The sequence below is a fragment of the Zingiber officinale genome, chromosome 10B (genome assembly GCF_018446385.1).
Source record: "Zingiber officinale cultivar Zhangliang chromosome 10B, Zo_v1.1, whole genome shotgun sequence".
In the NCBI taxonomy this organism is placed as follows: Eukaryota; Viridiplantae; Streptophyta; class Magnoliopsida; order Zingiberales; family Zingiberaceae; genus Zingiber; species Zingiber officinale.
Genome location: NC_056005.1, coordinates 39581974 through 39594364, shown reverse-complemented (window position 1 = coordinate 39594364; position 12391 = coordinate 39581974). Strand labels below are relative to the sequence as shown.

The following is a 12391-nucleotide window of genomic DNA, read 5'->3' as shown; positions in this document are numbered from 1 at the left end:
GAATAGGAACAAAGGTGGAGTTTTTGAAATTTGAAAGGGGTACATAGAATCTCCCATGGTTGGAATCTTGTGTTGTGTCAAATGCTAGGTCAAAATGCAATATTTTGGTAAATTACAAAACTTGATATGGATCCACCATTGCTAATTTTTGTTGTGCAACTCATGTTGCCTAGTATAGTTGGTCTGAACAGACATGGAATGGCCGGAACGAGCATTCTGACACAGGAATGCCTCACACCGTGTCAAATTTTCAATAAAATAATGTTGGTTGCTATGGGATGACGTTCTTAGGCATTGTAACGGTAAAATGGAACGGGACAGAAAGGCTTTGGTTTCTCGGCGTCTCTCGACCAACGTCTCTCGTCGCTACTCCTTATTGATTCGGAATGGAGGATGAATAGAGATTTAAGATTTTCCAACATCGAATAAGGAAAAGCAAGGATTTTCCGTGATATTTGGGGTTTTGGCTCCGTATAGAGGAAGAGGAAGGGTCAACATGAGATGAGGAAGATTGATTGCACGTGGAAAGAAAGGTTATGCGTATAAGGACAAATAGAATTAATTAGGAGGAAAAACAACGAAAATAAAAATAAGAAAAAGAAGAAAATTAGTATAAATAAAATTAAGATTTTTTTTAATGAAAATTAAAATAGGAAATAAAATATAAATAAAATTAAAGTTTCATAATATAATTATTAGTTAAAAATTGATTTATAAATTAATTTGTATTTATTATAATAATTATCTACTAATTTTTTATCAATAATCTTATTAAACTTATCATAAAATTAAAAAAAATAAAAATTCAAATGGTCAAAAATTTTATAAAAATATTTCATCAAAATAAATTTTAAATGATATTTTTAAATTTTTATTGATTAAAATAAAATAAATATTTACCATTATTTTTGAAATATTAATTTTTATTTATTATAATTGCTGATCAATTATTTTTGTTGATAGTTTTATCAAATCTTATCATTATGTTGTATTTAAAATAAAAATAATACTGTGACAAAATTTTGCAAGAAAATAAAAACCATAAAAACAAGATTATATAATATTTTTAATTTTTTAGATTATTGGCTATATTTTAAACAAAGAGAAAGAGGATAAAAGATATGTTACTTATTACAATCGTCATGATGAAACATTATTTATAAAGTCAATTATCGAATTTGGAACATCTTTCATCAACTCAATCAAGTGAATATCTATATGGACAATTTAATGCTAATTTATATCAACACCTATATATTGGAGATCAATTTAATCAATTTGATACTCATAGAGAATATAATGAAGATTTAGTTCCTCCCCGTCACTCTTTGTGGTATTAGCTCTGATAAGGTATAATTTTTATTATATTTTTCTCATTACGTTATTATTGTATGATAATTATATACTGATGTATTAATTTTTTATGGCTTCATGTATTTTATTTTTTATTACTAATATAATTTATACATTTATTAAAATATTTTATTAATTCTCTATGTTTTATTTTTTTATAAATTCGCATCGTGATTGTTCCATGAAATGATATTGAAATTGGAATGGTAGAGTCCGTGATGGCTGCTGCAACCGTTCTTGTGAATCCTGTTGCCTGGTATTGATTGGGGCACTCAATTTATGAGCACAAGTAATCTCATGCTTGTATCACATAATACAGTTGAAATCTATGATTCTACTACATTATCAAAACTTGATGCTAAACTGACTTGAAAAATCTTGTTGCATTTGAAATACAATGCTATGCTGGGATCAACATTGAATACCTAGTGGATCTAACACGAGTGATCTCGATTGTGTCATTTGTGTTGATTGTGCTGATGTAAATGATACTATGATGATACTCTATGCTTTCACACATGTCAAAATGAATTCAAGTGATATTTAGTATTTTTTGCAATTTATTTCTCTAATATTCTAATTCAATTTGTTATTTAATTGTCATGTTCTTTCTTTTAAAAGGAAAAAAGACGTGAAAGGGAAAAAAAATTATAGGAGTATAACTTATATAATTTTTTGGCAAATGAAAGAACTTGAAACAACTTCTACATTATGACAACTCGAAGTAGCACTGTGCAACTTGTTAACATCTTCCACTAGTGAAGGAGCTTATTTGAGCTCTTCAATGACTTGGTACATCTCCGTAGAATCGTGACAATTCACAAAACAACTTCTTGAGGGTTTTTGTCATAATGTGAACAACTTCTTGAGAATAGCACAGGCTGCGTGTTTTCTTAGACTTGTGAACAATTTTGAAAGGGCCGAAGTCTTAAACATCTCCCATTAATTGAGTAAGAAGCTGTATAATAACTTCTATGCAGCTGCCTCTTCTTTTCCCCTCTTCTTCAACTCCATTCCGCCACTTTTAATAGTCTAATTCACCACCACTACCATGTAACTGTCTCATTCCGGCTGGCCGCTAAAACTCTAGTTCAGAACAAGATTTTAAACCGTGGAATATCCCAAAGTCTATTGGCTTAATATAATTCACATTCTTTCTTTAGATACTGGCAATCCTGCATCTTTCTTGTTGTAATCAACTAATATTTATTTCTCTTGTTACCCTTACCCAGGCAAGAATGTGATTATTTCAAACCAACCATACTTCTACAAGAAAGCACAACTGTTTCCTGGGAGCACCTTTGTAATTGGGGCTGACACTGCAGCGAGGCTTATTAATGTAAGAGTTTATAGTTGAACAAAGTATATTTATGAAGGTTTTTTTTTGGCTTATTCTTGTAATAATACTTGATGACCAAATATAATATAAGTAGCAGAATATCAAACAACAGTTAGGCTGGACTTCATACAGGTGTAAACAGTGCTCCTTGTGCAACTTATATCAAGAGCTATTGTAGATTGTTCCTAGTGTTGTTGTACCCTAAGTTAGTTTCCCTGACCATGCTCAACTATGTATATCAAGAGCCATTATACAGGTGTAACTGCTTTTTTTGGCTTGACATGACTCTCACAACGATCACATGATCTGTAATTCCTGTTCAGTGGGCATTAACTGTGTTGAAAGAAATAAACTTAAGATACACAGTAGTTCCACAAATATCGTTTTCAAAAGCAAAACATACTACATAGAAAATTCAAAGTGAAAACCCCAAACTGCATAAGTAACTATGACATGAATGCTTACATTATTGACAGTGTACATAGAAAAGCATGAGTGACAAAGTATATATGACTCCACCTGCATAATCAAAAGGACAAAAGAGCTAAAGAACCCAAAATTCTGAAGAGCTGCGACGTATATAAGTGCAGTCTCCTAGCTATGGTCAGACCTCAAGCATCAAATCATGAACACCTTTTTGTTATGGCCCTGTATATGCAATTAAATGAGAATCAAAAAGCAAAACTATATAGGTAAGCAACATGAGTGCAATGAGTGCAACAATAATATGCAACTACACAATAACAACTAGGCAAACACATGCAAGATCATTAAGAACAATATTATCATGAATGGCTACAATGCAACCTTAATTTTAGGCCTAAATTTCCTAGGTCTGCTATTACATAAGAGCTTAATTTACTATTTGGTCCACCCAAAAGTCCAAGAACCTCATTAGCAATTAGATCATTCAATGTTATGCTGTTTCATATGTCATGTTAAATGTGTATCAATATTCACAGCAATAAGGTCATACATCTTACAACAGATTGAATGCAATCAACTATCAGACTATAAGAAATTTTGACCCTGACCCAAGCATTGTTTCATTACACGTATCTTAGTGAAAATGAAATTGTTCAGGAAGCTACAACTGTAGTAGTAGTATGCAAGGTTCCAAGACTTTCAGCATTAATATGCCCAAGGTGCTTTCTTCACTTGAGGTCATTAGCAATGGCTTGTTGTTTTGATATACTTCAATGTAGAACATGGCAAAGTACACTAAGTGATAACTAGGAGAATGTCATCCTTAACTTTTTCTACAGTTAGGCAAAACAGAAGTTCCAATTTCAAATTAACCTTCTAACATCTGGACCGCTTAAAGAGTATTTTTTTTTAAAAAGCATTCTTAAATGGTGCTGACGTCCAGGATGGTTTCCTTTTACAACAAGGCTAATTTGAGCACATAGTAAGCATGTGTCTTTTTTTTTCTAGCCCAAATATTATAGTGGAGACTATAATAGAATGTTGGAGGTTCTTCTTGACTGCAAAAGTTTAGGGTGCACATTTCTAGTTGGTGGCCGCATGGTTGATGGAGTTTTCAAGGTATAAATCTCTTCCCTCTTTACTTAGTTATCATCATGTAAATTTGCTCCTAACACTAGATTATATAATGTTCTAGAGAATTTCCATCTATTTATTTACAATCATTCTCACTGTCACACTTTCAGATAAAAAGATGTTTCCACGTCTTGTAACTCTCTGTCATGTAGGATGACTAATAAGCACATAACTGTTTGAAAGTTTTGTAAGTTTTTTTTTCCACCGAAGTATTAGTTTAATTTCCAGGATAATGATTTTTAAAATCATTAGTGATTTAGTTTTTCAATGCTTTTGTTATCCGTCAATCATAAATAATACTTTTAGTTAAGAAACTAAGATTATTGACAAAATATATTTCGACCCAAGAAAATGGTTATAGTTTTAATTTACATGATAATTTGGGATATTTTTTAAGAACATTTAACTTTTTATTAATACGGCAATAGGAACTTGTGCATCTCAAGGGTAATCAATTTAGCTTCTCGTAAAATGCAGTCCTAATGATTACTATCATTCAGGTCCTTGAAGATTTTGCTATCCCTGAAGAGTTGAAGAGCATGTTTATCTCCATACCGCAGGATAAATTTCGTGTGGATGTTTCATCAACCGAAATAAGACAAAGTGGGAAAATCTGACCCACAGTTGTTTAGTTTGAGATCCAGCCATAAGTAGATTTGTGTTGAATATTATAGCAAAAAGGTGATTACGTTCACCCCAACTAACATGGACAATGTGAGATGCAACCACATCTTTATACAAACATACAAATGAAAAATGTCAAAAAGTGGAGCGGAATATCTTTACAAGGCTATTTGGTTTATTTTTATGAATTCTGTTTGAGACGGCCTTTCCATTAGCACAGGCATTCATGAAAAGAACTGATTATCTTACAGATTTTGCTGGACCAGGGGATAATATTCAGAGGATTTCCATGTTTTGGAGGCATTAGCAAATCCCTGGTGCTTCCTACAAGTCAACAACCAGGCTCTACTTTGAAGTCTATTTATGTTTGTTTTTTTGTCAAGGCTGGGTTAACTGATGATTTAGATCTTCCAGCGGAATGCGAGCAAGTCTTCTATTGGGCTGATGCCCCTTTAACCCATTTAGATCTTCCAGTCCATCACTATTATGATATGTTCTTTCCATTTTCACGGATGTCTCACTGTACTCCTTTTGCTCGATCGACCGTAGTTCACGTCTTCTTAGACCATGAGATGAGACTATGGCTGGGGAGTATAAACATGAGCGAGAGGAAAAGATTGTCAATTAAGTGGTACTTTTGCATGTTAGACATTTCATCTACTTGGTTCTGTAAAAATTTGATTGAGAATTTTGATCTCCCAGTGGATGTTTGCCTTCTTGGCAACCTATTTCATAATCAACCTTTTTTTTCCTTTTCCATCTTTGTTGATTCATTTTCTGAACTCCTTTTACATATCTCTGTATCTATGGAGAGACCGGTAACTGTGTTTCTAATCAAGTCACACTTGGTTGGGGTTACACGCACAAAGCATCTTTTTAAAAGGCATATTAGATATGCTTTGATAATGGGCTCAAGACTTGTGTGTTCTATCCTCAATCACTTGTCTTGACACTGATCTTACTTGCCCTTCATTATGAACTCTCAACCTTGCTACGTACCCTTCAATGAGATGGAGGCCGTGTTGGAGTTGTAGATTGCCATCATCGAGATCAAACTTCTTGGAGGTTTGTTTAGAGAGCCTTTGATAGAGTTGAGTCTTTGAGAGTCCATAAGTGTGCTAATTCTTCACGTCACAAATATGGACATTGTGCCCTCTTCGATTAGGAGGCAAAGTTACAACCCTTAAGATCTAGCTTTGAGGTCCCACTTCCTATAAAGAGTGAGCAAGACGTGAAGTTGGCATGCAAGTAGAGGCACCGTGCGATCAATGTTCCTCGAGAGCCAACATTGACTCAGGTGCTTTAAACCATTTGAGTTTGATAGGCATGCTATAATCCCTATGGGTGTCATGAACCCCGATGTGCCTAAAGTTTCTTTAATGGAGGCCCCTAGCCAAATGAAATGTTGTTGCCACATCTTTGTTTGCCGGTGTTGCAAAGTTTGATGCCAAGGTTGCGAAATATGAGGATACATGGAGCTCGAAAAGGCTTAGCTCACTAACACCATGGGCACACAACCTTCCCCATCTAAAGACGGGAAAGAATGCCATGAAGCAACTTCTAAGATGCCATTGCTAATGGATCATGTTGGGGAATCCTTGTGGTTGGCCTAGACATAGTTTAGCAATACAAGTTAAATTAGGTGTATATTTGATGTTGTTACATCAAGTGTGCCGTCAAGCTAGAATGGCTTTGGTCCTTGAGGAAGGAGACCCTGATCAAGGGGATGATTGAATTGATAATCTTAGTTAATCTTATTGATTATCTATGATAATCAAAGGGATGATTGAAAATATATAACAACGAGGAGTTTGGATCAGAGAGAAGTTGGATGAGCCCGAGAGCAAGAGGTGCTTAATGGACTTGAGAGCAAGAAACCCAAATCCAGGGCATGCTTGAAGTACTTGTGAGAGCAAGAGGCGCTCACTTTGTCTTGTCATTAGCACATTATATTTTTGAAATTCAAACTAACGATAAATTTTGATCGAGAAAACATTTTAAGCCCTTTATATATTTGCTTTATTCTCGTGAAATTTAATTATAATCTTAAACAATGAAACATATTGTTTAAGAATCATGATTTAGAAATAGACAAAACTAGAATTATAAGTTATGTTGTACTCCAATTGTTGAATTAATCCGGAGAAGCTTAACAAAGTCGATCTCATGAAAATCATCGACTCATTTTTGTACCAACTATTGAAGATCAATCACATTTATATCATTACGTATTCAGTTGGCAAAATTCGTATTGATTATGTTTACCTTGCATTCATAATCCAGACGGCAAAACTAGAGACTGATTCGTTTTCAGACTCGACAAACAACATTACTCCAGCTTTGAGAACGCTGAATTGCTGGAGTTAAATAATGCCCAAATTGCTTTTAAATTTTACATCATATTAAAAAGAAATCATTCTCATACGCACACGCTTAGAAATCGGCAGATTTCTATACTTGCAAAAAATCAATATCCACAAAGGAAAGTCCATCAAACATGATACAGCAAGAAATCTAAAAAGGATCGACTTGTTCTCTCCTCAAATAAACTGAATTGTAATTGTTGTATGCTGACACAGTTTGTCCTATGGAAATTTTTACTGAAGACATTACTTAAATTTAAACACGATCAGAGAAGGAAAAAAAAAACTAACTCTGCACGCCTGCTGATATGGTGAAAAATGCTGAGCCTAAGATAGAAATACAAAACAGTCAGTTGATTAATGTGAGTTTAATGATAGCAATACACAAAGTTAAATAGAGCTATCTTAGTTTTAATCCGGCAGTAGCAAGTTGCATTTTCTTTCACTTCAGTTGAAAAATAGATAGCTAATGGAATATAAATACTGAAGGCTGACAAATATGATTATTCAGCAAAGGTAAAAATGAAAAATTATATATTTCTGGGTGTTAAATTCTGACACAATTGAAGAGAGGTTTCACAAGCAAGACACTAGAACAAGTATCTTAGCTGACAATATGTAAAGACGAAAAAGGAAAGAAGCATTTATTATGAAATTTTCATGTTGTGTTCATTGAGTCTATTAATAGACACTTACTCAATATTTAGCTTGAAATCAACAGTGGTTTCACTAATGAAGAGAATAAACAATGGAGGTTTCTTGACTGAAAGCTGATTCTTAATCATTGTGGCGCTGAGAGTATAACAGAATTAATGACACCATTTTTCAGAAATTTCCACTAATTAGATTTTTGTTTAATCCTTCTATGATGAGATAACTCAACAAAATCTGCCTGTTAGTACACAACAATACTATCGCACAAACTAATGGCAGTAATTTTATGGAGAAATAAAACAGAACCAAACAATGTTGGATAGAATAAAAGCTCAATGTTATATAGCTTCAACAACTTCCAGCGAATGTTGATGGGAGAAACATTTCTTTGGAAGGAAGTTGTTAAAACAATGACTTGTTATAATTTTTTAACCAATGGCTTGTTACATGCCTTCTAATTAAGTCAGCCATACAAACTTGTGTCCAATGAGAAGAACATTAATTATGCATCATCTCTGAATATTGAAAGTGCTTCTAAATTTATCAACCACCGACCTGAAGTCAGAGACAGCTGGCATACCAGGATAATATTTGAATGCCAAAACATAGTAGTCTTTATCAACAAAACAAAATATTATAATTTTAATTTGTTAAAAATACACATTAATTGAGCCCTTCACGACATGCTTACTCATTCACACATGAAAATAGATACAATATTGTTATACATAGAATGAAGAACAGAAAAAGTAAGAAACCACTCCTTAATAATTTGGAATGGTGCCATGCAAATATACATTACCGACTAAGAATCTAAAGATTATTGCACCTGAAAGCCACAAATATGTATACAGACACTAGATAATAAAGAAGCATTATTCTCATTTAAATTCCTGAAAACAGATTATATAAGTTGCACTGACATAAAAAAAAGAATCACTCAACTTTGTTGAAACAGCAGAGATTGTATCTAATTTGAAGCTAAAACAAAACTTGTTTGTTAATCCTTGTAGACAATCTGTCTTTTTTAGAAAACAAAAATTACATATAACATTCAATAATATGATTCAAGAGATTAAACATGCAAATAAAAGAAGACTACATAGTAGCAATAGAAGGAAAAAAACCTAACAATGGAGGCAAGTAAATGCAAATCAACCATAGGTGAAGGCACAAACCTTTAGGAGAAACCAGACAGCCAAATTAGAGTAGGCAAACAACAATCACAAAAGAAAATCTTGGATTGCTGGTGTTTGTGGAACAATGTCTGCCGTAACATCCCCTCTCTGTCTATGTTTATGTCTCCTGTGTTGGCGGCTGCTCTTTATGGAGTGTCTAGAACTCTTCTCAATATCCTCATTCTTGAAATGACTCTCATATCTTTCCTTATGGGTTCTGTGTTGTCTACTCTTCCTAGAACTCGAGTTTCCATGTTCTAAAGTCACACTTTCAATTTGCTGAGAAATTAACTCACTATTATCAGATGCATCATTCTCTCTTCTTTTAGAAGATGTATCTAGTTTTCCAGATAACGATGGCTGACTTTCATTTTCTAAAAGAACCCCTCTGATTGCCTCAGATAACAAGTTGTCAGATTTCTTCACTGTAGTCAAATGAGAAGTTGAGGTGCCATCTCCTTCATCCAACCTTATCACCACAGGTCGTGGTTTTGTGGGCTTTGATTTTCTTGGAACAAGTGATGGGGTGGTAAGCTTCACAAGATCTTCAGTGGCATCCCCATGATCGACGGGCAAAAGAGGTTCATTAGCACGTGGATAATCATTCAATTCATCACCATCTCTCTGAGTGGAAAGATAGTATAACCCATGGCGTTTACGATGTTCAGCAAGCAAGGAACTAGGCTCAACTGCAAGTACAGAATCCTCCTTAGTCTCCTGTGGATTATAACTCTGAAGAGAAAATGATATTGAAGCGCTTGGAGTGAGATCATAGTCAGTCAAAATTTTTGAAAGATCAGAAAGATTTGCATTAAGATTCAGACCCTCTGGCACGGATACTCTCTTCTGAGCATTTGCAGATACTGGACCTAACTCTTCAGAAAACGCTGCTTCCAGAAGTTCTATAATTTCACTGAGCTCTTTATCACTTTTTAGTTCATGCGCCGCTTCAATATTCCAAAACTGAGTTTCTCTTAGAGTGAATAGCAGTCCCAGAACATTCCTAGCTCGTTCTTGAACCTCCACTTCCTCACACTCTGACAATGGTGCCACTGCAGTCTCTATCAAATTCATCAAATCGGAAATAGATTCACGTGTGAAATTTGTCTTCTTATCAATTAAATCTAAGAGGAGAACAGTATCAGCAGTTGTATCACCATGATCACCCTCAGAAACATTACTTTCAGTAGTTTTAAGGGGAACAGTATCAGATTGTTCGTCATTCTTCTCTGATCTTTGAGTTGAGCCTCCGACGGATAACAATTCAACAGCTTGTATTTGCTCAATGAAGGAAATAAAACAGAACGACATGACCTTAAATACAGATTGGATATAAACAGCTCTTATCAACGATGGCAGGAGATTAATCCTTGGTTGCAGCAGTGCCTCCACTAGCTCTACAGGGTTCCTAGAAAACTCAACATATTCACCGGAAACCCAAGCAGAAGCAGACAGCACCCTAAAGAGAAAAGGGTTTCCAAGAAGCGCAGGATCGATCAAAAGGTCACGAGCCACACGGACAAGCTCTGGCCTTGCATCTCTTACCCTCAATCCAATATCCACAAGCTGCCTCTCAATCTCTTCCCCTTTGGCACAATGTGGGTTCCTCACCATCTCCCCAAGGAGAGCAACATACCAATCGAAGTCCAAAATCAACTCATACAAATTTTTCCCACAGGTCACAAGCATCGCACCTATAATCTCATTTGCAAACTCTGGGTCGGACTTCATAGCATATTTGTTCAACAGATTGCAGATCTCCACAACATTGCTCTCGCACAGCATTCCCACAATGAGGTGCAATGACTCAACCCGAATGTTAGTATCAGGATCACTCAGCGATTTTATCACTGCTTCCCTACTTTCCTCCACCACCCACGGATGAGCTGATTCGAGCATAGACAGGGCTCGAAGGCCGAGGTACCGAAGATTAGGATCATCGTCAGATGACAAGAACTCTTTCACTTTATCCACGGCCAGCCGCACAGCTTCTTCATGGTCCGTGAGGCTGGAGAGGATGGTACGTATGCACTCAAAAACGAGTGATTTGGCATGTGAGCGGCGAAGAAGCTGGCAAATTGGATCGAGAATGCGGGAGGCTAGACGGGGTTCGAGGGGTGCAAGACGAGCAAAGATCTTGAGCACCTTGATGAGGACCCAGTTGTTGCGGGAGTCGACAAGGAGGCGGTAGAACTCGGGGGCAAGGGGAAGGTAAGGAAAGGGGTCAGGAGCCGCTAGGGCGAGTTCGCAGAAGGCACCGACAGCAGCCGAGACAGTCCGGGGATCTGAGGACGAGAGGCAATCTACAAGGGGCTTGAAAAGAACGGGGGCGACGTCGGGGCAGACGGCCAGGGTGCGGAGGGCAGTGGCCACGGCCTTGGCTCGGAGGGAACTGGAGGCGGCGGACTGGGAGGAGAGTAGCGGAAGGAGGTCGGATGCAAGGTGGCGACCGAGGTCAGGCGATGAGGCAAGGGCGAGGAGGTGGAGGGCGGAGGCGGCTAGCGCTGGGGGGTTGGCGGGGGAGGGGGCGAAGTGTTTGCGGAGCTGGTGGGTGGCAAGGGGAAGGAGTTCGGTGGAGGATGGATGGAAGGAGAGGGAGGCGGCGAGGTAGCCGATGCGAGCGTGAGGGAGGGAAGGAGAGGGGAGGAGCTCGAGGGCATGAAAAGCGGCCCAGGAGAGGTCAAGGTGGTGCAAGGAGGACAGGTAGGTGAGCTTCTGGAGGGATACCGATTTGGTGTCAAGGTCCGGCGAGCGGATCTCTCGGCGGATCTCGTCGAGGGCGCGGGATATAACCGTCTCCTCGGAGGCAGAAGAGGGGGAAGAGCGGAGGGCTCGTATGACGTCGTCGAGGGATCGCTGGAACAGGGTATCGACCAAGGAAGGAGAGGAGGTGGTGGTGATGGCGGCCGTTGCGGCCATGGAGGCGGCGGAGAAAGCAATGGGTTTGGAATTTGGGGCCTCACTGCGGCGTTCCGGCCGATAGATCTGATCCTGCGGGAAAATTTGCCAGTTTTCTTTTTCTTTCTTTTTTTTAATGAAAAATAATTAATCATCACTCACAGATTACATATATAATATAATATATTATATAAATACGTACAAATGAGTACTTCTATATATATAACAAGGGTTTAAAACTCATATAGGATATCTTTATATCAGTGATGTTTAAATTATCGGTAATTTATCAATTTATCAAAAGACGTACTAGGTTTAATATATTTATCAAAAAGTACATTATAATTTTATATTTATCAAAAGGTAGAATTTATCAAAATCAATTTCTAGATTACCCCTCTGGCTAACCTAGCAATTACCTT

General features: G+C 36.8%; 2 protein-coding genes across 2 annotated transcripts in view; one reads left to right on the top strand and one right to left on the bottom strand.

Moving 5' to 3' along the window:
• The window catches only part of LOC122028757, a 48022-nt gene extending 42951 nt beyond the window's left edge, over positions 1-5071 (top strand). Inside the window, exons 10-12 of the mRNA XM_042587626.1 lie at positions 2586-2692; positions 4127-4237; positions 4753-5071. Of these exons, the coding sequence (XP_042443560.1) occupies positions 2586-2692; positions 4127-4237; positions 4753-4869 (335 nt within the window). The 3' untranslated portion in view covers positions 4870-5071. The remainder of the gene's footprint in view (positions 1-2585; positions 2693-4126; positions 4238-4752) is intronic.
• A 2238-nt stretch (positions 5072-7309) lies between these two features.
• Positions 7310-12101, bottom strand: LOC122029350 (AP-3 complex subunit delta-like). The gene is made up of 2 exons (XM_042588300.1): positions 9072-12101; positions 7310-7566 (listed from the first exon to the last, which is right to left on the bottom strand). Exon 1 carries the CDS (start codon positions 11988-11990, stop codon positions 9117-9119), a length of 2874 nt encoding a protein of 957 aa, XP_042444234.1. The 5' UTR covers positions 11991-12101; the 3' UTR covers positions 7310-7566; positions 9072-9116.
• Between the last annotated feature and the right edge of the window lie 290 nt (positions 12102-12391).

Bases quoted from the DNA above. Each gene is read 5' to 3' on its own strand.
- LOC122029350 (XM_042588300.1), bottom strand. From the start codon at position 11,990: ATGGCCGCAACGGCCGCCATCACCACCACCTCCTCTCCTTCCTTGGTC.